The sequence below is a fragment of the Plectrocnemia conspersa genome, unplaced genomic scaffold, assembly GCF_051122295.1.
Source record: "Plectrocnemia conspersa isolate PC_06_02 unplaced genomic scaffold, ASM5112229v1 ptg000006l, whole genome shotgun sequence".
Lineage (NCBI taxonomy): Eukaryota > Metazoa > Arthropoda > Insecta > Trichoptera > Polycentropodidae > Plectrocnemia > Plectrocnemia conspersa.
In genome coordinates, this window is record NW_028277170.1 from 16,129,509 (window position 1) to 16,145,341 (window position 15,833).

The 15,833-nt window shown below is 33.1% G+C and overlaps 1 protein-coding gene across 2 annotated transcripts; it reads right to left on the minus strand.

Moving 5' to 3' along the window:
- Positions 1-2,219: 2,219 nt before the first annotated feature.
- On the minus strand, positions 2,220-15,363 carry prd1 (pleckstrin homology domain-containing protein pruning defect 1). Of its 2 annotated transcripts, XR_015810179.1 has the most exons (10): positions 15,257-15,363; positions 4,918-7,707; positions 4,530-4,691; positions 4,223-4,459; positions 4,002-4,159; positions 3,693-3,930; positions 3,368-3,634; positions 2,811-3,290; positions 2,611-2,724; positions 2,220-2,478 (listed from the first exon to the last, which is right to left on the minus strand). XR_015810179.1 is itself a non-coding variant. In XM_088188412.1 (9 exons), exons 2-9 carry the CDS (start codon positions 7,699-7,701, stop codon positions 2,359-2,361), a joined length of 4,080 nt encoding a protein of 1,359 aa, XP_088044538.1. In that variant the 5' UTR covers positions 7,702-7,707; positions 15,257-15,363; the 3' UTR covers positions 2,220-2,358. The 2 variants fall into 2 exon arrangements, 1 of the variants encoding a protein (XP_088044538.1); XM_088188412.1 differs by lacking the exon at positions 2,811-3,290.
- Positions 15,364-15,833: the final 470 nt, after the last annotated feature.

Below are 15,833 nucleotides of genomic sequence, written 5' to 3' on the forward strand. Positions count from 1 at the left end.
TACATCCTTCAGTCTTCATTGCATATACACATTATGTAAAATGTATAATAAATCATAAAAGTAAGCTGACATCGTATTCTATTGGCACTATTAAAAATATTCAATCTGATACTTTATATAGTATGGAAAAATTATTTTGCATATATACACAATTTTTAACATTTTGTGTATATATGTATATATATACACAATGATAAAAGTTTAAAATGCACAAGTTCAACAAAGAACATACAACAAGCGGCAATAAAGGACATTATAGTCATACAAAATTTTACAAACCCCATACAAAAATATACATTTATATCCAATTTCGATATCGAAACATTCTCGCTAAGCATGAAATTATAACAGAACACACCGAAAGGATAAAGAACATTATTATCGATTTGCATCCCTATCGCTTTAAAAATGTTACAAAAACAATACAAGGCAACGGTTAATTTTAATAATAATTTATACTGACAGGCATATTTATTCATATTATATGCAGCTAGTAATTAAATAATAGTCGGATTCAAACTACTAACAACGGTTTGCACTACTACAGGTGTCTGACCAAGCATCTCTTTCTTTATGATTTAAATTATTCAAAGACCAGTTCTCACTGAACAAATTGTTGTTGAGATAAGCTACTATCTTATAACTGGATTGTTTTTCTTTGACCTATCTGGTAAAGGCTCATCCTACACTAATATCATCAATACTGCAACGTTATTAAGTGAATGTTTCTATATAAGCATACATACGGTAATATCAATATTATTTAATCTGTAAAAGCACGTAAACTAAAATAAAATCATAAAATTCACTAAATAAGTAGATTATTTTATAATAGAGCGCACTAAAACATAATGCCTCTACAAATATAACACAATTAGACTAATAAGACAATAATATAAATATTATTATACACAATCTGCGATAATATAACATTATAGATTTCAATAGCGGAAGACTTATGCCTATGTGTGATTTTATAGTTGAAACGCCCGATTACCTTTATAAAAATATGCCTTTTCATTACATTGTAATAATTGTCAATTTACAGACTACCCTATTATTATCGCAGAAAGTATACATATAGCTTATTCAATTTGAATTTCCAATAAACCATGTTAATTTAACTATCGCTAATATTTGAGATCGAGTAAGTCGTTGAGAGATGAAATCAGCTAACTTTTTGGTAAATAACGAAACATATATGACGTCTAGGATCAATATCAAATATGTTACACTTACTTAATATATTTTTAAGAAATTGAAAGACATCTAATAGATTTTCAAATGCTCTGAACTTCTGTATATGCCTGATATTGATTTTAGATGTTAAATTGATGAATAATAAAGATTCAATATAACTTGAGAGCACTTATGTTCAAGTTTTATGGCGATCCTCTAATTTCTGATTTACAAAAAACATAAAATTGTTGTTTATAGTACGCTTCATCCTCTACTTTTTATCCTATTCTTAAATTTAAAAATATATTTATGGTTGTATATATTAACACTTAAAGCGCCGGAATCCGATTAACATGCTTTTTGGGGACTTGATCCTACAGCCGGATGCATGTTAACATGCTTTTATGAGACTCGATCTTTGACAGACTCTTACTGACATCTTTGATTATTTTAGGGCACCAAAATTTTAGATAGTGTATTCTTCTAACAGATGTCGTTATTATAATTCTTTCCATACAAAATTAAACAAGTAACCAATTCTCATTTTGAATCGATGCCGACAAATTCTAGGAAAGTCACACATGTGGTGTTCGTATTCTGAACTATCATTTTATGACACGGCATTTTGCAAAAGCTGACAAAGATTTTGCGTAAATTAAATATTTACGGCCGAAAATTTCTCATTAATATTGTATTTGGTGAGTGCCCACGCCAACTTTTATAATTATCAGTAGCGTAATTTTAGTAATATGACAATTTTAAAATTGCGATTATTTCGATCGCACGCAAATATACCGGCTGTACATGTATTTTTACGCGCAAAAGTGTGGCGCTTTAGGTGTTAAGAACTTAAGATGTTACATTTAAAAAATGGATTTTAATTGAACGACTTCACCTCTCGACGACCGATAGACTAAATTTGTTCTACACTCTCCAAAAGTGTTTAAATTTGATCATTTTTTAAACAAACTTGTGACTAGTCTATTCGGTTACATTGAATAGAGCATAATAGCCAATACAAATAGTTACAACAACAATACTGACGAAAAAATCATGGATATACACGCATATAAAAAGCTATGTATATGCTCATGTATTTAATATGGCGTATTATATATTTACAATATAAAAATTTCATAGCAAATGTGTTGTCATGTCATGGTGTTGTGGAGGTATTTTTTAATGGTGTGCAGTTGGCAAGAGGTTGTCCCAAGCTCTGGCCAGGCAGTTGTGCCACTCACTGCATCTGCTGCTTGTGATGCTGGAGCTCGGTTGGATGCTGATCGGGAAAACGCCTTCCTAAAATACACAAATTCGATCAGATTCGATTGTAGCACAACATTTTTAAATAATCGCTTCAGCAATAAACATCATAGAACAGGAGCAATACCAAAACAGTCGCATCGATATGTATATGTGGCCATTACTTACGTTGGTTGTGTGCCAAATAGATTCAACGATAGAAATAAACCTTTCCAATTCAGCGCTACTCGTGAATAGAAATCCCATTTCGGTGCCTTCGTGGACTTCGCAAAAGACAAATTCCTGAAAATTTAACAAATACTCTTTATTTTAAACTCAAATATATAGATATGTATACACATATGTATGTATCGGCAATAAAGTAACACTTTCCTACAAGATCTGGCGAAAAAATAAGTGATTTTGAAGTACCCTAAATTCTTGTCTATAAGCCGGACTCGTATATAAGCGGGAGACCAAAAACCATAAGAATTTTAAAATAAAAATCTTATCATAGATAAGCCGGAGAAGATCAAAACAGAAGATCAAATCGAATATGAAATTCCAGAATCCTTAAAAAACAAACTAGGCTTTATGTAAGAAATTCATAAAAATTTTAATTTCAATAAAAACTTTGAGGAATCTCTCCAATTTTTGTGTGAGCAAGTTGCTTTGTGACCAATGTTCATGTAAGCAATAGTCCATGTGAGCAATCTTACTTTGACCAATGTTCGCGTGACCATTTTTCATGTGAGCATTGATCACTGAACCGTAATATGTAACCATATATGATTTGTTTTTTATTAAAATATGTAGTTGTTGAATAAATTAAGCCACATAATTTAAATTGTCCATTTCAACGCCAGATCCTGCGTACGTTAAGTGCAAATTACTTTAAAGTTCTTATTGCTTCAAATAAGTCAATAAATAACTATATCTTATATACCAGAATACACCAATTGTCATCATTGTCCGGTATCTTCATTGCAGTCAAATCAACTATGGACGCAAATGATAGAATTTCAATGTTGCTGTTGACTGTCAATAGTTTAGGAGAATCGCCACCATCATCGTTATCATTTTTGTGGTATGTCAATTTGTCTCGAGTCTCCAAGCTTTCGCGCAATGTTATTATATGCTGCGAGGTCACCAATAGAGTGCAGCAAGGTGGCAGCGGTTTTTTACTAGGATCCAATTTGGGGCCCTCCAATGCCTACAGTTTCAATCATTAATTAAAGTTCAACAGTATTATATTGGAAAAGAGTACAGACCTGAGCCGCGTGCATCAGCAACCCTTGAAGCCATTGAGAAGCCACGTCATCATCGGGCGCTGCCATTTGCAACAAGCTGGCACTAGTGTTCAATGCTATTTCGAAACAATAAGGCCTGCCGTGGATGTCGGTGCAGCGCCTAACTCCTATTACTGTCTTCAAATCGATTGAGTGCGGCAAACAGGAAGCAATGACGCTCGGAGGTGGTGTACTAGACCCGTACGATAACACACCAGACCTGAAAAAGCATAATATAAACAATTAAGATCCCAATAAAAATTATTATATTAGCTATGAATCAATACTCACTTCAACAAGAAATAACTAGGCTTCCAATGACGTTGCTTCTCTGTTTTGTACATCAAAAATCCTTCCATAGGCTGGCCAAAAGGACTGGCCGGTCGACCAGAGTTGAACGAAGCCGGCAAGCTGCTTCCGACCATTCCATAAAATAAGCAGCTTTCATACTACAATAAATTTAATCTTTAATCACAACAGAACCGGCAATAGAATACAAACAATATTGATACCTTATCATAAGAAGTTGTTTTCAGGAGTGACTTCCTTAAACATTCTCTGCCTTTCCACAGCACCGATGGAATACTACCATGAACCACAGCATTATCGACTTTGAAACGACAGTTTCGAGAGCACCACTCCAACGACGATACCAATCTATGGCATAAATAACGATCAGCTGTTATAACACTGCATCTGCACTTGCCAAACTTGTCGAAGATTTGAACGTATTGACTATCTGGTCCGATCTGAAAGAAATAAGTTTAGAATATACTCTTTCAACTCAACTGACAAATCATCACCTAAAAATTAACTTACCACAATAATGTCGAGATCATTGTGCGTCAAATAACATAAGATATTATAAGAAGGCTTTCCTGGTTCAACGTCTGCTAAGTACAATGCTCGATCGGTCACAAAAAGAAGTTGTGGATTCCACTTTCCGTTCTCATGACTGTACAAAGACCGCACTTTCAACATCTGCAAATAAATACAAAATATTTATATTGTTTAATATTGCAAATCCAATTTTTTATCTACTTTGATTTTTAATAAGAATTCAATATCCATTTAATAATTACTTCTTGATTATTTTTGTATATCTCCCATGATATTTACTATATACTATAACGCCACACAACAAAATTATATCTACAGAATTCAAAGTACCTATCTAATATAATAAATCGATTGTAAAGCAGCTCACCCTTTGCAAGATCTCAGATGGATCTCTGAAAAGCTCCAACTTCAACTTCTCGCAACACTCAATAGCAACATTTTCTTCAAAGCTATCGAAATATGATGGCTCATCGGCCGTCATCAACTTCACTGAGATCCTCTTATTCTCCATAATCTCCTTGTTGATCATCAAATCAATGTATTTACCAGCTATTCTATAAGTCGGCGATAGCTTATCTATAGTCGGCAGTGCAATAATTGGAAATTTCACCGTCTCCTCTTGAAATTTCTTTTGGAAGAACTCGTTCTGCCTAAGCCTGGCGTAGAACGCCTTCTTTTGAGACACATTCTTTAAGAAGCGATTGATTAGCGACATCTTCCGGCTGCAAAACTTTGAATTAATCTCATATCCGTCTCCAACTTCCATGATCTCATCAATATCAGCGGAATCATTCATAGTGTCTTGATTGCTCGCATTATCGAAATTTGAATCGTTCTCTTTCCCTTCGTTGAAATTAGCAGTTTTAATAACTTTTTCATAACGCATGATGTTCCTCTGTTTCAACGGAGACGATAGATGCTTAGAAACACCAGATTTAGCAGCTTCACTCTGTTCCATTAAATAGCGATTCACTTTGTTCAACTTAGACTTTTCACTATTCTCCGTTGAGCTTTCGCCTTCGACAGTATTAGCAAAGGATTTTTCTTCCACGTGTTTATCTACTTCATTATCAATTATCTGTAGAGGTTCTGGTTCTAATTCGATAGTTTCTTGAATAACTTCTGTTTGCGATGTGATCATCTTGTTTTTAACAGTATCGACGATAGGAGTAAAAGTGTCTTTGGAAGTGTCAAACGTAGTTTGAAACGTATCATTCTCATAACAATATGACACTCCTTTGTGTTCATAAACTGTGCTTTCGCAATTAACTATGCATTTATTGCGCATCCATTTTGAATTAGCATAATTCCCTCTGTTTTCCGATTGCTTCCAATCTAAAAATGTTTTGCCGTTAGTTGCATTCATATCTAGACTTAAACTCTGTTTAGAGCTCGAAGGCTTATTGATCAATTTGAAATCTGTATTCAACATAGTATTATTTAAGTCTCCGACTCTCGAGTCCGAATCTTTATAATTGTAATCGAAGTTTATATCGTAGCTCTTCGAGGTATTCGGATCTTCGAACTCATTGGGCAATAATTCAGTTACGCTCTGTGCATCTTCGGAACCTTCGGGTACGCCTTTTTCGGCAATGGATAATCCAAAATTAATGTTCTTATAAATGTTTTTTAAAGAACCAAACAAGTTTTTAGAATCTAATAAGCTCTTTATCTTATCACTATCGATTTTGCTCCGAGACAACTGGGGCTCTTCGATCACGTCAGTTGTTATGTAACGTTTCTTTTTAAGCGCCGACTTCTTCGGAAAGCTCTTCGTCAGTATCTCGCTCATTTGCAACTGATCTCCCTTTTCAGATGGTTCGTTTATATTAGCATCTGAGAAATACATCGTTTTTAACAGTGGCTTCATGGAATTATTCTCGATGCAATCGCAGGAATATGATTTTTGGGTGTTATCGCCTTTCTTTGAACTACCAGCATATTTGAGACGCATATCGGTTGAATTTAAAGATAGTGTTTGGCTCGAAGTTTCAGATTCCGAGCTCAAATTGGAATCAGAACTGCTGCAGCTGCACATGTACAACTGTCTGTGATTCTCTGGTGAATTATTCTCGCTCTTTTGAAAGTCTTCTTTAGAGCATTTGCACGGCGGAATCTTATTAATGCACGTCTCGGAATCGCATGATTTATACTTATTGTCGCTTTGATATTCATACACGCCGCTATTATCCGGATAGCCTGTTACGTCCGTTCTACCGTATGTCAGTACGTCAGATTTGATGTTACGATACGGTACGTTATTCTGAGATTCCACATACGGACTATCGCCAACGGCACACCAAGAATACCGACCGATCTCATTCTTGATCTTTTTAAAATAGTTATTTGGGAAGTGATTCATGGATAATTCTGGCCTGTACGATATAAATCCGTGTTCAATGTGAATATTATCCGTCCTCGTGTTATTCAGTATATCTTCATGGAACGATACTCTTTTCTTGGGTTGAGAATTACTGGATTTCTTCTTACATTTCCGTCGAAATACTATATCGTCAGAAGCCGACTTCATAGTCTCCAAGCCTTTCTTCGGCGAATGCTGATCTGGTATTTTGGAAGATGCCGGGTTATCGGCGCTGCACAAGTTTTGATTTTCGATATCGCTCTGCGTCATTATATCATATTTACTGATGGATAAAATGCCTTTTAAGTCGCCGTCACTATCCGATTTAGTCCTGCTTTGATTATCGCAGCTGTAATCGCAAGCCAGCTCTTCGGCTTCTACTAAGCTGAGTGTCATTCCAGGCGGGCATTCTCCGGTCAAGTCCGACGTCTCGCTGTCCAAGCATTGCACACCTGAGTCTCCTGGCGTGTCCGCTACGGAACTGGACATACTCCATATCATGGATCCGGACGTGTAAAGTGGTAGCTCGGACGGCTGATTGACATGTTTATGTTTCTTTTTTAGAGAATTTGTGTTAGATTTACTGTGGATATCCGAGATCTCAGGTTCGTATTCTTTCTTATTAGAAAATTCGTCTTCAAAGTCAGCGATGGGGGTGTACTTGAGTGGGTAGACTCCATCGCTGGACCCTGGCGACGTTTCATTGGGCGATTTAAGATTGAATATGTTTTCGGACTGAGATGTTGCCAGGTCCACAATACCACCCATACGCACCGGACGTTCGTCCATTTTTGTCTGAAGAGAACAATACAATATTATTAGATATGAAAATAAAATAATCATATGTTAAAATAAATTTTAGTCGACTATCGTTCCAATGTAAGATAATCAGAGTTTTAAAATGAGGATGAAGAACAAAAAAAAATGAAGCTCTAATTATTTATTCAACATAATTCTTTATATTGATGGTTATATTTGTTATAAAAATAAATAAAAAGCTTTCAAAACATTTAACGATATACCAAAATTTATAAAAAGAACCATAGAAATATAAAATACAAAACATTAACATATAATTTTAAGTCTTCTTCTTTATATTTTATGTTTCTTTGTTTAATATTAACTCTTAATTAAATTTTAATTGCAACGTGACCACAGAATGAACAACATCAGCTCATGCGATAACATAATCGGTAAATTTAAATAATGGATTTTTGTTCATACCTACGTTGATGTGTCTACAAGTGTTTCAGCTGACTAGCATATGGGTATTTTAAGCACAATGAACCAGTAATTAACGCTTTTAAAACAAGATCTATTTGTGTACGCCACAATTTAATTTAAGAAATTTTAAAAACTTACTTGGTTTCTACAATCAGTTTAAGAATTCACAGACTTTTGTTTAAGGAAGACTTATAAATTTGTCCACGTTTGAATGGTTTATTTTTAATGAAAAATACAATAAGTCTACGTTATAAATACATATTTTTTTAACTGCATAACGAATATTTATAAGACCCCTGTGCTTTTTAGCCGCATAACCATATGTCTATGAGTTTACAACTTGGTTATTATTTATTTAGATAAGGCTCACTATGTTGAAAATATGGAAATTTAACATTTGTACTCTCGGACAAGTACATAATAAAAAAGCTCAGATTGATTAATTTAAAATATTATTCAGACTTGAGCAACATTTAATTTTGTTTAAATTAAAATTTCTTTATTCCTATAAAAAAGTGTTCGATTAACGTAACTTTATATCAGTTATTCTTCAATAGTTTAATAATACAATATATAGTAAGTTGAAAAATTAAAAATTCAATAAATTATATTACATACTTCAAGAGCTAATGATTAGTTGAAAAGTATCATGCTTCCTTAGCACACAAAACCTTGCAAACAGGACCAGTTCTGGATACATAATTGACAGTGGAAAGACTAAATTAACGAATAATCTTATCTGAGATGTAAAAACAAAAAATATTGATCATTCGTTGGAACAAAAGATATCTTCTTGAAAATATATATTTACAGTTAACATTTCGCACAATTTGCTTTTAAAGATGAATATTGTTAGTAAAATTCTTTAAAACCCAAAAATAAGTTTTGCCGGCTGGGTCCATTCTTCAATAATAACATACCTAATGTAATCTCTAAAATTATATTATTAAAAAATCACAATCCAAAATTATATATTGGAAAAAGAAAGAGCAACCAACCCTAGAGGTCTCTATAAATTACTCAGAAATCAAACAAAATCTTTTCAACCACGTCTCAATACCTGCAAAAATAAGGAAGGAAAAATCCTGATAGATGAAGACGAAATCATAGAGATGGAAAGAATTCTTTTAAAATCTAAAACGTCCTGCAGAAGACTAAAATTTTATTCGAGAAGCACCCTAATTTTCAGCAGAGGTGAACATTGATGACCCCTCAATTGAAGAAGTAATGAAACATATCAGCTATGAAACGCTTGAAAAATCACAAAGCACCAGGGATAAATAAATTACTGCTGAATTGCTTGAGTATGGAGGAGAAGTTATTGTTACAATAATACATAAAGTAATATATATGCCTGGAAAAACGAAATAATAATAAAGACGATGACAGCAATTACTGTCCCCGTATGGAAAAAGGGAGATAAAATAAATTGTAACAATTATATATGGATCCCACTACTCAGCACCACATACAACGTATTCTCAAACATTACACATAGAAGGCTATAAAAATGTTGAACCTGATGATGAAGTCATAATTATAAATCTAAGTATAAATGGATATATTTACATAGATTATAATACATTTCAAGTGTATGCATATGCTGATGGTGCGGTAATAAAAAGTAAAAGTAAATAGAGCACCATCAGACATTGCGAAAAAATAAAAGATGTTTCCCATCTATATGGGTTGAAGATAAACCAGGGCAAGACGAAATTCATGATCAATCAACGAGAGACCCAGTCAATAGACACTATTTAAGTGAGAGAACACATATATGAGGGCGCGAATAACTTAATCTATTTAAAATCTTCATTTAATGAAATATACTAAACGAAGAAATTATAAAACGTATTCTACTTAGAAACAAATGTTACTATGCATGCCCAAAGGTCCCGAGTTCAGGGATACTCAGCATAAAAACAACTCACCATATATAAAACGATTATCAGCCCCATCATTACCTATGGCAGTGAAACGTGGACAAATACAAAGAGGAAAGAAAGCCAGCTCGAAGACATTGAAAGAAAAATTTTAAGAACAATATTCAGTCCAACCAAAGAAGCTGATGGTAACCAATAGAAGCCTTCGCAGAGCAAGAAACCATCGTATGCTTCTGCAAATCTCAAAGACTGCGATGGGCTGGACATCTGATGAGAATGCCAACTAGTATTTTAACAGACAAGGCGAAAACCGACCACCAAAAAGAAATTCACATAAGCAATTCTCCAATCAAAGGTTTGAATTATTTAATTAAATCGAATCTCGGTTTAACTTATTATAACATTTGAATGATAAATTCTAGTCAAACAAAAATAACGTTTTAAAAAGGAATTTTGATCGAGATTGTTTGTTATTATTAAACAAAATTTCATTAGATCAAGTTAGGTTTGATTAATTCGTTTATGTTAGGTTTGGCTTTGAACAGCAAATGGACGTTTGGAAATTGTTAAATTGAGTTTCATATACATTTGATAGCAGCATGATTGTACGTAATCGCTTCGATAAAATATCATTGGTTGCATCGGTAGTTCCTTCTAAAGAAAAATTTAAGATTAAAACAAATGACTGTAGACTGCACGGTAAAGTGGAAATGTAACATTAGCGCGCTAAAGCAACACCACCTAGATAGAAGGCCGGACAGCAGCGCGCGTGACGTCATTGGGTGTAGGGATACTCGGCGCGGCAAACGTACTAGAGAATCTACGCGCTTTTACGATTTCGGTATTTTTAATAGCCTTTTTAGAATAAAAATAATTCTTAAATTTAATAAAATCAAGGTTTCATTTATGATTTTTATTACTAGTTTTGAAAATTATCAGAACATTTTTTAAAAATAGGTCAATAAAAAAAATATAATTAAAACAAAGTACATTTAAGGAATGTCCGAAAATTCTAGTTTATTTGTATGTTAATGAAAAAACTTTTTCACTGTTTATTTGATAAGAGTTTACATATTCAATTACATAAAACATATAACAAATTTTAGTACATGGTCTTAACATAAATTTCATTCTTATAGTTCAAGATAATTTGTTTATAAATATAACTTTTCTCCATTTCACTTATAAAACTTGAATTTTATTTGACATATAACAGCTTTCTCTCGAATCGCTACTTCAATCTATTGTTGTTTTGATCTGGAAAAGTGAATACATTAAGTCAATCATTGCCATATTTATACATACAAATTAATATTTGAATACATATCTTTTTTGCAGCTCAGCTGATCTCTTTTAAAGTAAGTTGACATATGTCTAATTAAAATTAATTGGTATGATACAAAACAAAACCCAACATATTTACAAAATAAAAAAATCTTAAAACTAACTACCCGAGGTGAGTGTTTCTAATTTTCTCCTTTTCTTTCCATCAGAATTAATCGATATTATGTTATTTTTCTTTTTCATATAATTGTTTAAAAATATATTTGTAGATGTTTTTATTAATAGCCTTAAAATATTAAAATCGGTATGCTTCAATGATGGACAATAAAATTCCGATAGAAAGAAATCATGTTCTTCGACTGTATTTAACGTTAAACATATTACTAATTCCCTCTGAGCTTTACATTTTAAAAACTTATTTTCATGATTAGTGCTAATTAATTTGTTTATTGTAATGTAATTTAGCATAATTACATTTACTAAATCAGAGTGCGGATACAATAAACCGCCTCTATCAACATTTTTAATAAAATTGAAATTTTCTTCTAAATTAGCAAAATTTAAATGTTTGTCTAAAACTAAAAACTTTTTACAAATATCACACTTAACTCTTTTTAGTACTACTCTTGCACAATAGCCTGCTAAATATGTAAATATAGGTAACTGTGGTTGAATCATATTAAAATCCTCTTCAGTATAAATTAAATCGAAGTCTGTTGTTTCTGACATAAAATTAGTTGATTCTACGTTAGGTTCATTATCAATTTCTATACTATTTTCTAAATTAATATTTCCAAATTTTTCAGACGTTAACGTTAATGGCAATAAATTTTGGATTCTAATTTTGGATTCAACTTCAAACACTTGTCTTATTGTAATTAAATATTGAGAACCTGCCATCGTCCTATATTTACCAAAACGGGCTTCAAGATTGTCTGTCTGAATTTTGCCTGGAAGCAAATACTTGAAATTTAATTCTGCCTTGCAATATTCACTTAATTGTAAAAGCCCGTGTGTCGTGTGGGAAATTGCATCGTGCGTTTCTCTGGTTAGTTTATTACATTTTACATTTAATCCTTTCCAAAAATCTAACCATATTAGAAATTTTTCTAAAAATTTTGAATTTTCTTCGGCAGGTACGAGAGGATTTTGAAGAGGATTTCTAAATCTGTCACCTTTGTGCAGTGTTTTTACATTTACTATTTCCCACCAAGTTTTTATTAATCTAATAAATTCAGCAGTAGATCGGTGGTTAGATAAATTATGCTGCTGACCTATTTCTAACAGTCCCTGTATAACATTGTCGTTAAATATATTTAATACTAATTTTACATTTTGTTTTTCAAAGCAACTAGGTGAGAGAGATTTTAAATTTAATGTGTGAGCATATTTGACAAGTTGATTATTTTCCATTTGATACAATTTTTTCACATTTAAAAAGGAAGCTACAGATAAAGTATCATCGTTTACATTTTCAAAAGATGGAAACTTAATCGACTGATCGGTATCTTTCTGATTAATCCAATTATTTCGTATACATTTCAATACGTGAACAGAATCTAAAATATAAAACAAAGGTGCATTATCTTTGCAAGGATGTTTGTAAACTATACTGACTTGAGGAGGTGAAGCAAAATAAGACATCGCTTTACGATTTATAGAATTATTGTCACTTACGACACAGACTACATTAAATCCTATATTCTGTAGACCGACTACAATTCTCTTAATGAAGTTAAATAATTCCATTGCTTTCATCGTTTTTACAGGTAAAATATGCACAACTTCTTTAAACGAAGAAAGCAAACTTTGTAACATAAATACATGAGCAGATTTAGCTGCTTCTTCAGTGTTATAAGCCATACCTACAATATTTCCCCCTTTATAATCAAAATATGGCTTAATATAAATTTCGTCAATCATTAAACTAACAACTTTATCACTATCTTTTAAAAAATGAAACTTTTGTTTAATATAAGTTAAAAAATTTGCCTCATTTTGTTCAATCTGAGGATCGGTATTATATTTTAAACAAATTTTATGAACTGTAGTCGGATGAGGTAAAATCATATAATCAAAGCTTCTGATGTATCTATATGCGTGGGGAGATATTGAGAACAAAATGCTACAAAATATTACAAAATCAGGTGAATATCTATAACGATTTTTTTTACAATTGAAAAGTTTTACTTGCTCACTTAAAAAATCGATATATTTCCTCTTATCTTCATCTATTAATGTACGAGTCGATGCTAACGTATCGAGGATCAATTGAATATTGTCATCGACGGAACTCTCGTTTACATTTTGGTGAGAAGATTTAAAAGTATTTAATGTTTCAATTACATCATTAATATTTTGAAACGCTAATGGGATTTGTTTATTATTTAAGCGAGTTAGTTGGGTTTTGTTTTTATATAATGTTAATTTTAAGTTTTGGCTAAATACGGCAGAGAGCGTAATGACGGGGGCTGGAACGTCTTCTATTAAAATAAATTTTACCAGGCCGTTTTTCTTGACTATGGTCCACTCCTCGTCGACATTATGGCTATCTAGACAAACAATAAATTGATTAAAATTGGAAAATACTCTATTACTATCATATTTAGCTTTGGAACGATAGCTGTTGGCAATTGCAGCTTCTATATTGGAATTGTCGATACGCGTGCGTCTCTCTTCTGCACTCTCTCTGGTCGAAGTAGAAGCCGAAGCAGATAGATAATCTGGACAATTGGGTAGCTTCGTCGGAACTGCTGATTCTTTCAATGCTTTTTTGTCCAAGGGAACGCTCAGATGACGTCCGGTTCTTTCGTCATAATATTCACTATTTCGTCTGAAATCCGTTTCGGTAAAGTGGCGCTCGCATACCTATGTTATGTTATGATCCATTATATTGTAGGTTAGGTGTGTGTATCGATCAACATGCAAAATATAAACAAGCACTTATATGTGTAAAAACAATACGTACCCTAGAATGTCGAGTAGGAGCAAAATGTGCTCGATGAATCGCCCGGATCCATTTGTTTTTAGTCGCTTCATCTCGAGGAAATTTGTAGACGCTAACTTTGGGGCCGTTCTTGTAGTTTCCGTTGCAATTTGGGACACAACACGTATAAACCATGGTTGCAAATACACCAAATAACACTGAATAACACACGACGACACGGATAAATGGTTAACTGCGATATTTAACCGATTTTTGGTAAATAAACACGCGCACGTGAATCTGACGCGTCGCGCGCCAACGGACGGTTTAGTTCTGGCCGCCGCCGACCGTCGCGCTCTATACCGTTGGACCGTGACGTCACGGCTATGGGAAAATCCTACGCGACGGCCTTATAATACAGAATGGTGTTGGCTAAAGTGGCACCAATAAAACTGTCTACTATGTCCCATAAAAAGACCTAGTAATCTTGTATTTATTTGTATTAAGTATGAAATGTCACAATTACAAATTTGTCAGAATTTATACATTAATTCGCACCTCTAAAAGCAAGAAAAATTGTTTTTTAAAACGTAGCTAATTTATATCGTTATTACATTTTAGAATTTTCTAAAAGGATTTGTAATCATTAAAATAAAATATGTACATTCAAATGAAAATTTTATTCTTGCGAAAAGTATAAAAAAAATTTAAGTAATGATCCTGTGTTAATTTTATGAAAAATCTGATTTGTACTCTATTTTCTCAAAAAATATTGTGACCATACATGTTGCAAACTAAACTATAATATTACAAATATATAAACTACAATCATCTCTAATGTGCAATATTGATCCAAAGAGTCATTTCTGGGCTAGTTTCATTGGTAAATTGCACAAACGGAAGCGATTTGGTCAAGTGCGTATTATTACACCAAAGGGATGGGGGGATGAATCATCGCGCATAAAGGAAACGGTTTGTCGTATTAATTCTTTAGAAAATGGGTAGGTATAAGTGTGACGAAACTCACCGTTACGGTTTCATAGTCTTCTGTGCCACTTTTAAGCGTCCTGTCCGAATTGACGCAGTGACAGCCAGCGCCGGTCGATGGTATCCCAGCACCAGCATCGATCTGTCATTCGGTGTTGCCAGTGCAGAAAAAAATCGTCGTAAATTTAAAAATAGTAATTTGTCTTTTACAATAATTAAACCCTTTTGGCCGCGTTTAAATTTTTTTAATCATAAACTTATCCTGTTACCTCATACAAAATATAAAAAATGTTAATTTATATTTTTTTTTTTTCAATTTATAATAGTTAGAATATGTGTCGAGCATTCAGTGTAAATTATAAATTATGTTCTGCTGTGGCGGCGTTCTGACAGTTCTCAGTGCTGCCACACAACCGCTCAACTTGTGAAGCGGGTGGTTTTTAAACAATTGGCTAAATATACATTCTTTTCTTTTCACTCACCATGACAACGGTCTAACACCCCGGGTCCTCGCCAGCTCTCTAAAAAAGGTCGTTTATTTAAGTAGCCCTCAAAAACTACATACGCTACACTGCTATACAAAAGACGGGGACGTTCGATATAATTCTATGATAAAT

What these genes read in the sequence shown, in the direction of transcription:
- prd1 (XM_088188412.1), bottom strand. Translation starts at nt 7,701, where the DNA reads ATGGACGAACGTCCGGTGCGTATGGGTGGTATTGTGGACCTGGCAACA. An exon ending in TGCTGATGCACGCGGCTCAG is followed by an intron (nt 3,635 to 3,692) that starts GTCTGTACTCTT and finishes TTGAAACTGTAG; the next exon opens with GCATTGGAGGGCCCCAAATT. An exon ending in ATGACAATTGGTGTATTCTG is followed by an intron (nt 2,725 to 3,367) that starts GTATATAAGATA and finishes TTAAATTTTCAG; the next exon opens with GAATTTGTCTTTTGCGAAGT.